The 12,465-nt window shown below is 45.2% G+C and overlaps 1 protein-coding gene across 1 annotated transcript in view; it reads right to left on the reverse strand.

Moving 5' to 3' along the window:
• The window catches only part of DDX46 (DEAD-box helicase 46), a 74,135-nt gene extending 67,328 nt beyond the window's left edge, over window positions 1-6,807 (reverse strand). Inside the window, exons 1-2 of the mRNA XM_038007717.2 lie at window positions 6,631-6,807; window positions 1,506-1,694 (exon numbers count right to left, since the gene is read on the reverse strand). Of these exons, the coding sequence (XP_037863645.1) occupies window positions 1,506-1,694; window positions 6,631-6,647 (206 nt within the window). The 5' untranslated portion in view covers window positions 6,648-6,807. The remainder of the gene's footprint in view (window positions 1-1,505; window positions 1,695-6,630) is intronic.
• Between the last annotated feature and the right edge of the window lie 5,658 nt (window positions 6,808-12,465).

Genomic DNA, 12,465 nt, shown 5'->3' on the forward strand with positions numbered 1-12,465 from the left:
GCGGCTGGGAATACAGGCATGCACCAACATGCCGGCTAATTTTTTTTTTTTTTTGAGACAGAATTTTGCTTTTGTTGCCCAGGTTAGAGTGCAATGAATGGCACGATCTCTGCTCACCACAACTCCACCCCCACGGGGTTCAAGTGATTCTCCTGCCTCAGCCTCCCCAAGTAGCTGGGATTACAGGCATGCACCACCACACCTGGCTAACTCTTTTTTTTTTTTTTTCCAGTAGAGACGGGGTTTCACCATGTTGGCCAGGCTGGTCTCAAACTCCTGACCTTGTGATTCACCCACCTCAGCCTCCCAAAGGGCTGGGATTACAGACGTAAGCCACCATGCTTGGCCAACTTTGCCACTGTTAAAAATACAAAAATTATCTGGGCATCATGGAGCATGCCTATAATCCCAGCTACTCAAGAGGCTGAGGCACGAGAATCACTTGAACCGCGGAGGCAGAGGTTGCAGTGAGCCAAGATCGCGCCACTGCACTCCAGACTGGGTGACAAAGTGAGACTCTGTCTCAAAATAAATAAATAAATAAATAAATAAATAAATAAATAAAGATTAAGGTGCTCTTTAGTTTAAATCTATGACAGCTCATTAAAATAGTTTAAGAGGCTTGGAGAGAGTCTGCTTTGTTTCCTTTTTCTGTCTGCTTTAGAGGCTGCTCTAAACACACTGTTCAGCAAATGGAAGAAGAGAAAGAGAGAGAGAGGGAGAAAGGAGGGAGGGAGAGGAAGGGAAGGAGATAGGGCGAGAGGGACGGAGGAAGGGAGGGAGGGAAGAAGGGAGAGAGGAAGGAAATTTTACAAATTTCAACAAGGGTGGCCAAAAAAAAAGAAAAAAAAAGGAAAGCAAAATTAACACCTTGGTCAGCTCTCCTGGAGCAGAACTGAAATAGAACCCCCTTGCATATAACTCAGTACTTTACTTTTTACTTCATTTTGTACATCCCTCGGAGGGCTTCAAGGGATATCTTCGGGTAACAGGAAATACAGCCTAAAGTCTCCAAACTAAAAATACTGTTTGATGGCTGGACGCGGTGGCTCACACATGTCATCTCAGCACTTTGGGAGGCCAAGGTGGGAGGATCACATGAGGCCAGGAGATCAAGAGCATCCTGGCCAACATGGCAAAACACCGTCTCTTCTAAAAACACAAAAATTAGCCAGTCGTGGTGGTACACATCGGTAATCCCAGCTACTTGGGAGGCTTAGGCATGAGAATCACTGGAACCCGGGAAGTAGAGGTTGCAGTGAGCTGAGATCATACCACTGCACTCCAGTCTGGGCAACAGAGTGAGGCTCTGTCTCAAAAAAGATGTAAAAAATAATAAAATAAAACACTGTTTGATAGAGTCTTTGTAGGCACAGCCCTCTGGGTCTAATCAAGCAAGTTGGGGATAAAGAAAAGGGTGTTGAAAACACACTTTTGAAGAAGCCTGCTATAGCTGAGACGGCCCAATTTATCACTAGTCCTTCGGAAATTAATTAATGTCTTACCTCAGACGCTTCCTGTCCCTTGACCGAGATCTTCTTTTATCCCTGCTACGAGACCTCTCTCTCCTCCTATCTCTATCTCTGCTTCTAGATCGCCTGTCATCTCCACGTTTACTTCTTTTGTCTGAGGGTGAGCGACTTCTAGACCGACTTCCAGAGCGACCCCGTGATGCCGATCGTTTTCGATAGTGGCTAGAACAGTAAATCAAAGATTAAGTTCAGCAAACACCGTTAGCTTCTATTATATTTCATTACATTTTTTCTAAAAATAATTTCAGCAGACAAATTTAACACTCACAGAACCTTTTATGAATTTTTCTAAAATTATGAGGGAAAAAAATGAACCCTTCTGCTTCAGCACAGGCACATGTAGAGATGGAAAATCTGTCTTGAAAGAGAGGCAAGGACAGTGAACAAAACAAACCAAGCTCCTGCCTTTGAGCTTCAGGCAGCTTACATTCTGGTAAAGGAAAAGACAGCAGACAAGTGAAGAAACAAACACTGTATAAAATAGGTTTATATATAATATGACATTTGTTACAGAGGCTTGGAGGAAATAAAGGAGCCATGTACATACACAGGGAATTTTCCATGCAAAAGGAACAAATGCAAAGTCCCTAAAGAGGAAGCTTGACTGGTGCGTTCAAGGAACAGCAAGGATGCCAGTTGCGGCTAGTGTTAAAAGAGTAACAGAGTGTGCCATAAGATGAGGTCAGAAAAACAGCAGGCAAGCCAAACCTGGAAGGCCTTACTGGCCATTATAGAAGGACTCTGTCTCTTACACCAAGATGAAAATCTACTGGAAGACTTTAAGCAGAGGAGTGACACAACCTTGTTAATGTTTTTATTTTTATTTTTATTTTTTTATTTTTTTGAGACGGAGTCTCGCTCTGTCGTCGTCTGGAGTGCAGTGGCCGGATCTCAGCTCACTGCAAGCTCCACCTCCCGGGTTTACGCCATTCTCCTGCCTCAGCCTCCCGAGTAGCTGGGACTACAGGCACCCGCCACCTCGCCCGGCTAGTTTTTTGTATTTTTTAGTAGAGACGGGGTTTCACTGTGTTAGCCAGGATGGTCTCGATCTCCTGACCTCATGATCCGCCTGTCTCGGCCTCCCAAAGTGCTGGGATTACAGGCGTGAGCCACCACACCCGGCCTTATTTTTACTTTTAGAAACAGGCCCCACTCTGTTACCCAGGATGGAGTGAAGTGGTATGATTACAGCTCACTGCAACTTCAACCCTCCAGGGCTCAAGCAATCCTCCCACTTCAGCCTCCCAAGAAGGTGGAACTACAGGCAGGCGTCACCACACTCAGCTAATTATTTTGATTTTTTATTTTATTTTATTTTTTTAAAATAAAAAACTCTGGAGGCCGGGCGCGGTGGCTCAAGCCTGTAATCCCAGCACTTTGGGAGGCCGAGACGGGCGGATCACGAGGTCAGGAGATCGAGACCATCCTGGCTAACACGGTGAAACCCTGTCTCTACTAAAAAATACAAAAAACTAGCCGGGCGTGGTGGCAGCGCCTGTGGTCCCAGCCACTCGGGAGGCTGAGGCAGGAGAATGGCGGGAACCCGGGGGGCGGAGCTTGCAGTGAGCTGAGATCCGGCCACTGCACTCCAGCCTGGGCGACAGAGCCAGACTCCGTCTCAAAAAAAAAAAAAAACTCTGATGCCCAGGCTGGAATGCAATGGCACTATCTCAGTTCACTGCAACCTCTGCCTCCCGGGTTCAAACGATCCTCCTGCCTCAGCCTCCCAAGCCGCTGGGATTACAGGCCTACACCACCACACCGGCCAATTTTGTATTTTTAGTAGAGGAGGCAGTTTCACCACGTTGGTCAGGCTGGTCTGGAACTCCTGACCTCAAGTGATCCCCCCGCCTCAGCCTCCCAAAGTGCTGGGATTAGAGGCCATGAGCCACTGCATGCATCCTTTTTATTTTTATTTTATTTATTTATTTTCATTTTTATTTTATTTATTTCATTCCAGCCTGAGTGACAGACAAGGTCTCACTCTGTCACCCAGGCTGGAATGCAGCAGCTCGATTGCCACTCACTATAACTTCGACCTCCTGGGCCCTAGCAATCCTTCCACCTCAACCTCCAGAGTAGCTGAGACTAAAGGCACACACCACCACACCCACTTTTTTTTTTTTGTGGTAGAGACGGTGTCTCACCATGTTGTTCAGGATTGTCTTAATCTCCTGGCCTCAAGCATCCTCCCACCTCAGCCTCCCAAGTAGCTGGCACCAAAAGCATAAAAGTGTGTGCCACTATGCCCACCTATTTTTTTTTTTTTTTTTTTGTAGAGATGGAGTCTTGCTATGCTGCTCAGGATGGTCTAAACTCCTGGGCTCAAGCAATCCTCCCACTTAATGTAATCCCAAAATGCTGGGATTACAGGCATGACCCACTGCACCTGGCCTAATGTTTTTAGTCTTTTTCTGGCTGCTGAGAGAACAACAAACCGAACAAAGGGAGGCAAGGACAAAAGGAGAATAGGTAGGATTAGCAAACACCAGCACTACAGCAATCATCCAGGCACGAAATAGTGGTGGCACAGATCAAAATGGAAGGTGGAAAGATTTTGAGAAGTATCAAAATCTGGATATCTTGAAGCTAGCACTGATGGGATTTAATGATGAATTAAATGTCAAGTGCAACAGCAAAAAAGAAATCACTCAGTTGCCATTTACTAAGATGGGAAGGCTGAGGGAGAAATAGATCCAGGGAGAAGGTGGATCAGAATATTAGGTATCCAAGTGGAGATATATAGTACGTAGTTGAAATATTAGCCTGGAGTTCAAGGAAGAGGTTTCTCTAGAAATATAAACTGGACAGTCATCAGTATACAAAGGCTATTTATTTAAAGCTATATAAATAAGATCACTAGGAGATGAGTGCACCTAATTATCTTTCAAGCACCTCAAGTTCAACTTGTAGAAACCCAAACTTGTTACGCTTCCCTCCCCAAACCATTAATCATACCAACTTCCGGTCACTAGGCTCAAAACATTAGTTGTAAATATTTTTCTCTTGCTCTCATTCGATACAATAAATAAAACACCAAATGGCTGAGCACAGCAGCTCATGCCTGTAATCCCAGCACTTTGGGAGGCCGAGGTGGGCAGAGAGCTCGAGCTCAGGAATTGAGACCAGCCTGGGCAACATGGTGAAACTCTGTCTCTACAAAAAAATACAAAAATTAGCAGAGTGTGGTGGCACGCGCTTGTAGTTCCAGCTACTCGGGAGGCTGAGGTAGGAGGATCTCTTGAACCTAGGAAGCATAGGTTGCAGTGAGCCAAGATTGTTTCAATGCACTCCAGCTTGGGCGACAGAGCAAGTCCCTGTCTCAAAAACAAAAAAAAAAACACCAAGTAATACCAATTTCACCTCTGTAATTCCCTTCACATTATATCACCTCCACAGAGTTCCAACTATCACTATTCTATATCAGACTTATCTACCTAGGAGATTCTTAAAGACTGTGGTCTTTCTGTTTCTATTCCCTTTTCCATCAAATCTTACTCATTGCTGCTAAGGAGAATTCTGATTCTGTTACACCCTTTTTACTCAAAATCTTCAAAGGTTCACAAACAAATTGCTATCTTCAAAATCTACAATCCACCCACCTTCTGGACCCAAGTCCTATTCAGGACCCACCTCCTACTTCTCAAAAAAGATTAAAACCCTCCATGAAACCTACATATGTAGAAAAATTGGGCTTTTTAGCTATTTCTCTAACACCCTGAGCCTTCCCACCTCTGGGCCTTTCATGATTCCCTGAACAAACCTAGAGCACAGGCCATGCACAGCAGAGAGGTAAAGGAGAAGGCTGAAGGGCTAGAATGCATCTTCTTGTGAAGGGCCTTGAAGGCAGTCACAGAGTTTAAATTTCATCTTGGAAGCAGTAGGAACCAATGGAGACTAAGTCAGGGGCATGACATGTTCTTATCTCTACTTCAGAAGTGTCACTCTGGCTGTAGTGTGAGGGATCTAATAATTAGGAGAGCAATAAAGGAAGACAATCAATTCAGAGAATAATCAATTTAAAACAGGTGTAGTAGTCTGGACAATAAACAATTAGGGCCTCAATTAAGTCAGGGACAGCCAGAATGGGGAAAGGATGTAGTACCTAACAGGCTGTGGGTAGTGAGAGAGAAAAAATGAGTCAAATAAATATCACTTCCAGATTTCTGGGCTGGCCAGCCTTCAAGAGATTTAAAACACCGTTACAGGAATTTTCTGTAGTTAAAGAAATATTCTTTATCTTCATCCAGGTGATGATTACACGGTTTACATACTTCCTAAATTTCATCAAGTTTTACCCTTACGTTTTGTCCATTTCCCTGACTGTTAATTTTACCTCAACAAAGAACTGTTAGCATTAAAAACAAAAGCCTTCACTGTTCCTAGACATAAAATATCTCTCAGTCATTGCTAAATACATAGCAAATAGTCATTTTTAACATAAAATTCTCAAGGTTCCTAACAATCTATCAACAATCTAAAGTTGTGATGAGATCTCATAGTTCTAATAAGAGCTCACAGTCCATAACTTCAAAGGACAGAAAAGCAGGTAACAAAGAAATACGAAATCTATTTGCGAAGTAAATGCCCACGCAACAAGTATTTATCGTAGCCCAGTAAAAGCCTAGTCGTGTACAGTGCTGTCGATGCGGTAAAAATGTCTGCCCACAAGCTACTTTCATGTAACTTGGGAAAAGACCATAAGCGCACAAAGAACTAAAATACAGAATGATGGGAGTCGAGGAAACGTTGGAAATGCGACGTAATAAGCAATCCAACTGGGATCACTTCTAACTGAAGTAATCAGGGCAGGCTCCCTTGAAGTGGCGGGATGTGGTGCCCAGTCACTAACGTCCTGGAGGGTTGTTCCCGCTCCAGGGGTTCGAACCTTCTGATAGTAGTCCAGGAGAAGCCGTCGCTGGCCCAAGCACAACCATTCCCTCAGCCGAGGTCCCCCAGGCCTTCCAATGCCCGCGGGGCAGCGCTGGCCGCACGTGGGGCCGCGCCAGGCCTGGCCGGGCGGCCACCTCAACTCCCGCCTCTTCTCACGACCCCAAGAAGCCGTTCGCCCGCTAGCCCGCTCGGTGCTCTGCCTCACCGTGACTCCCGACCCATGCTGCCGACCGCGGGAATGCTGGTGCCCTTGAGTACCACGCGCAGGCGAACGGGACAAACAAGGAGACTGCGCTGCCCTCAGCGCCCGGCAAAGATCCGCGCTAAGCACTAGCTACGGCTACACCGGCGGCGGCCATCCCAGCGCGGCCAACGAAAACAGGACGTGCTGGCGCCGGCAGCCGAAGGAAGAGAAAAGCCGACCGGAAGCTGCCGCTCTTCCACAGCGCCCCCGCTCGACTGGAGGGCGCACAGCGCCGGCCTCCTCGAAAGACGATGGCTTGGCCCCGACGTCCGGGCCCCAGCGCCCGGCTGATTAGTGCGATGGAGCGTAGCGACTCAGCCTTGCCGGCCCGGGAGGATGTTTCGCGCCAGAGCCAAAGAGGCGTCGTTGGGGAGGCTGATGTCTGCCTTAATTTGCGCTACATAATGCAGCAACTTTCTGCATACACGCTCTTTATTCATGTATACATTCTCTCATTTATGTGTTGTCATATGCCAGGCTTCTGCTAGATCCTGGGTAGCTCAGTCTAGCGGGGGAAATAGAGATGACTAAGCCAGCGCAGTGGCTCACGCCTGAAATCCCAGCACTTTGGGAGGCTGAGGCGGGAGGATAGCTTGAGCCCAGGAGTTCAAGACCTGGGCAACGTAGCCCCCGTCTCTGCAAAGAAAATAATAATAATGATAGACTTAACTAAAAACACAAGCTGATGTAATACGGCAAGGAGAGTCCACCATTGGAGAGGGATTCAGAAAAAACGTTTCCTGGGGAAGTGAACTTCGAGGTGAGATTTGAAGACCGAGTAGGTGTTAACCTAGCAGAGAACAAAGAGCTAAAAATACTTTGGTAAAAGATTAGTTCTCAACATTCTCTCTCTGGGAAGTTTAAAATAAAATAAAAAACACAAAAAGGGGCCACACATGGTGGCTCATGCCTATAGTCCCAGCTCCTTGGGAGGCCGAGGCAGGAGGATGGCTTGAGCCCAGGAGTTCAAGACCAACCTGTGCAACTTAGTGAGACCCTCTACAGAAAATAAGCAAAATAATTAGCCAGGTGTGCTGGCATGCCTGTGGTTCTAGCTACTTGGGAGGCTGAGGTGGGAGGATCATTTGAGCTGGGGAGGCTGAAGCAAGATTACTGGAGCCCAGGAGTTTGAGGCTGCAGTGAGCTATGATCACTCCAACCTGGATAGCAGAGAGAAATCTCATCTCTAAAATATTAATAAATAAAATAGAAGCCTGGGTTCCACCCCTATGTTCTGATTTAATTGGCCTGGAGTGCTTCTTGTGCATTAGGAATTTTTAAGCTTCCCAGGTAATTCTGAAGTACAGTCAAGATTGAGAACATTATTCAAGAGTTTGGGCACCAAAAACTATATATGTATTGTGAATGACTAGTCTCATGGAACACACACAGAAATGTTGAGTTGTTTTTGTGGGAAGCTATAATGGAGTTGGAGAAAGGCTCACATTTTTACTTTACTTGCCTCTGTACTATTTTACTTTCTTACACCTAAAGATGATGGAAACGTTCTGTTATCTTGATTTTGGTGGTCATTGAATAGATTTGCACATTTTTAAAAAATTCACTGAACTGTACCCTTTAACTGTACATGACTTATTGTATGTAAATTTTACCTCAACATAGTTGATTTAAAAAAAAAAAAAAAGCAAACCAACGAGTGACACTCCAAGATGAGTTTATGCTCCCCCTGTCCCCCCTCCACCATGGCTTGCTGCCCACCTGTGGTAGCTGTGAGAAACATTGAAGAGGGATAGAGACGGAGGGTCTGGCAGTCCATGCCAAAGGTAAGAAGGCCTGAGCTAATTAATGAGTGACAGGATGGACACCAAGGAGGGTTAGGAATCCCCTTGTAAATCATTTGGATGTGGGCTGCAGGTAGGGAATGTGAATTTCAGCCTAAAAGACATAGGAAACCACCAGTGACTTAAACAGTGGAGACTGAGAAATGACCAGATTCTGGGTGTATTCTGGAAGCAGCTCTCAAAGCGCCAATAGATAAACTGGATGTGAGCTATGACGGAAAGGAAGGAATAAAAGATGACTGCCAGGTTTTCAAAAGAGCTATTGTGGACTGTGGTGAATTTGTGGAGATGAGAAACGTATGAGAGCAACAGATTTGGTGGAGGAAATAGAAAGTCATTGATTTTGTTTCAGTCATGTGATATTTGAGGTACCTACTAGATGTCCAGGAAATAACAGCTACAAATAGAGGTGGGAGAGATATGGGTCCTCAACATTTTATAGAATATATGTGTAATACACAGTATTTGAAGCCATGGAACTGCATGAGGCCATGCAGAAGTGAATGGAAATAAGTCCTTAATTTCTGAAATTAACACAATTTGAATATTGTTTAGAATCACAGGATTAGGGCCGGGCGCAGTGGCTCATGACTGTTATTCTAGCACTTTGGGAGGCTGAGGCGGGTGGATCACGTGAAGGCAGGAGTTCAAGACCAGCCTGGCCAACATGGTGAAATCCTGTCTCTACTAAAAATACAAAAATTAGCTGAGTGTGGTGGTGCGTGCTAATCCCAGCTACTTGGGAGGCTGAGACACGAGAATCACTTGAACCCGGGAGACAGAGGTTGCATTGAGCCAACAGAGTGAGACTCGGTCTCAAAAAATAATAATAAAAAGAATCACAGGATTAATGTTACAGATTTTTAAAATCACAAACTCAAACTTCCTGATTTTAAGAAACAAAACTGAGACTCAGGAAACATATTTAGTCCTAGATCACTAGCCTTGTTGGAATCTAACCTAGAACTAGAGTCCAGAGATATGACATTTAGGCCAGAGCTCTCTTCAAGATACTTTATTTCCAACTCCCCTTTAAAAGGACACATTAACATGACAATTCTAACCGGCTTAAATATTTCTTATATACATATAATATATATTATAACTATATAAAATATATATTGGTTGTACTTATGTATTTGTATGTGCTATGTACAGTTAAATATTTATAGTACTATATAATATTCATGTTGGCTAGCAGTAATATATTATATATATATATATATTTTTTTTTGAGACAGGGCCTTGTTCTGTTGCCCAGGCTGGAGTGCAGTAGTGTGATCTCGGTTCACTGCAACCTCCTCCCAGGTTCAAGTAATTCTTGTGCCTCAGCCTCCCAAGTAGCTAGTAGCTGGGACTACAGGCACACACCACCCTGCTAGCTAACTTTTGTGTTTTTCACAGAGAGGGTTTTGCCATGTTGCCCAGGCTGGTCTCAAACTCCTGGACCCCTGGACTCAAGCAATCTGTCTCCCTTGGCCTCCCAAAGTGCTGGGATTACAGGTGTGCACCACCCCCACTCCACCACAATATATTTAAATTCACATCAAGTCTGTACTGGAGGAAGGTTTTTTTTTTCCTTTTTTTTGAGACGGAGTTTCACTCTTGTTGCCCAGGCTGGAGTGCAATGGCATGACCTTGGCTCACTGCAACCTCCGCCTCCCCGGTTCAAGTGATTCTCCTGCCTCAGCCTCCCAAGTAGCTGGGATTACAGGCATGTGCCACCACGCCCAGCTAATTTTGTTTTTATCAGAGACGGGGTTTCCTCATGTTGGTCAGTCTGGTCACGAACTCCCAACCTCAAGTGATCTGCCCGCCTCGGACTCCCAAAATGCTGGGATTACAGGCATGAGCCACCACGCCTGGCTGGAAGGTTTTATCTATCAGACAGGTGAAAGAAATGACTATAGTCTGTGTTCCAATACATCACTTTTAGTAAACTAACCTGTCTTCCAAAGCAGCAGATTTTGACTGTGACTTGACTTACTAACCCAGTATTGAATATCTTATAACCTTCTTGCTGTTTTTAGTGCCAACTGTGATGACACATATCCATTTATACAACTAATTGAACTAAAAAAACTACTAGGTAACATAGTCTAGTTGTCACCTCTAAACAACTATCCTTGTCACTCTAGTTTTAATCCATATACCCTTTTTTTTTTTTTCTCTTGAGACAGAGTCTCACTCTGTTGCCCAGGCTGGAGTGCAGTGGCACGATCTCAGTTCACTGCAACCTCTGCCTCTCGGGTTGAAGTGATTCTCATGCCTCAGCCTCTCAAGTAGCTAGGATTACAGACACGCCCGCCACCACTCCTGGCTAATTTTTTGCATTTTTTTTTTTCAGTAGAGACAGGGTTTCACCATGTTGGCCAGGCTGGTCTCAAACTCCTGACCTCAAGTGATCCACCCGCTTCCGCCTCCCAAAGTGTTGGCATTACAGGCATGAGTCATGGTGCCCGACCAATCCATATACATTTGAAAACCCAGAAATTTCTAAATAAAAAACGTTTTAAACTATTCCAAACACTAAGAAACTTCAATTCCCAAACCAGGCACAGTAATCCCAGCCTGAAATGTAATAGTAGTAATCTCGTTTGTAATCCCAGCACTACGGGAGGCCAAGGTGGGTTTGATCACATGAGGCCAGGAGTTCGAGACCAGCCTGGCCAACATGGTGAAACCTGTCTCTACTAAAAATACAAAAAATTAGCCAGGTGTGGAGGCATACATCTGTAATCCCAGCTACTTGGGAAGCTGAGGCATGAGAATCGCTTGAACCAGCAAGGGGGGCTGACAGAGGTTGCAGTAAACCAAGATCAACGTCACTGCACTCCAGCCTGGGCAAGAGTGGGATTCTGTTCTGGAAAAAAAAAAAAAAAATTATCCACGGGTGGTGGCACATGCCTGTGGTCCCAGCTATTTGTGAGGCTGAGGTGGGAAGATTGCTTGGGCCTGGGAGGGCGAGGCTGCAGTGAGCCCTGATTACACCACTGCACTCCAACAGGGGCAACATAGTGAGACCTTGTCTCAAATAAAAGAAACTGGGCGCAGTGGCTCAAGCCTGTAATCCCAGCACTTTGGGAGGCCGAGACGGGCGGATCACGAGGTCAGGAGATCGAGACCATCCTAGCTAACCCGATGAAACCCCGTCTCTACTAAAAAATACAAAAAAAACTAGCCGGGAGAGGTGGCGGGCGCCTGTAGTCCCAGTTACTCGGGAGGTTGAGGCAGGAGAATGGCGTAAACCCGGGAGGTGGAGCTTGCAGTGAGCTGAGATCCGGCCGCTGCACTCCAGCCTGGGTGACAGAGCGAGACTCCGCCTCAAAAAAAAAAAAGATTAAAAAAACCCAAAAAACAAAAAACTAAACTTTCAGGTGGGCCGCAGTGGCTCACACTTTTAATCTCAGCACATTGGGAGGCTGAGACGGGCAGATCACTTGAGGTCAGGAGTTTGAGACCTGCCTGGCCAACATGGTGAAACCACCATCTCTACTAAAACTACAAAAATTAGCCGGGCATGGTAGTAATGTTTGTAATCCCAGCTACTCACTACTCAGAAGGCTGAGGCATGAGCATTGCTTGAACCAGAGGGGCAGAGGTTGTAGATCATGCCAGTGCACTTCAGCCTCAGCAACAGAGTGAAACTGTATATCTCAAAAACAAAACAAAACAAAAAAAACCTTTCATTTCTATTTGATATTATTCAACAAATGTAAGCAAATGATCAGGGAGATGCCTATCAGTTAAAGAGAAAAAGTGGCACCAATAGATAGATATAACTGTTTTCAAAATATAAATTTGGTAATGATCTACAGTAACTAAAATTTTGCATATGTCAGCTGGCTAAATGATTTTTTTTTTTGCAAGAAACAAAAGCAGGCCAGGCACAATGGCTCATACCTGTAACCCTAGCATTTTGGGAGGCCAACGCAGGAGGACTGCTTGAGCCCAGTTTGAGACCAGCCGGGGTAACATGGCAAGATCCTGTCTC

This window comes from Chlorocebus sabaeus, chromosome 23 (assembly GCF_047675955.1).
Source record: "Chlorocebus sabaeus isolate Y175 chromosome 23, mChlSab1.0.hap1, whole genome shotgun sequence".
Lineage (NCBI taxonomy): Eukaryota > Metazoa > Chordata > Mammalia > Primates > Cercopithecidae > Chlorocebus > Chlorocebus sabaeus.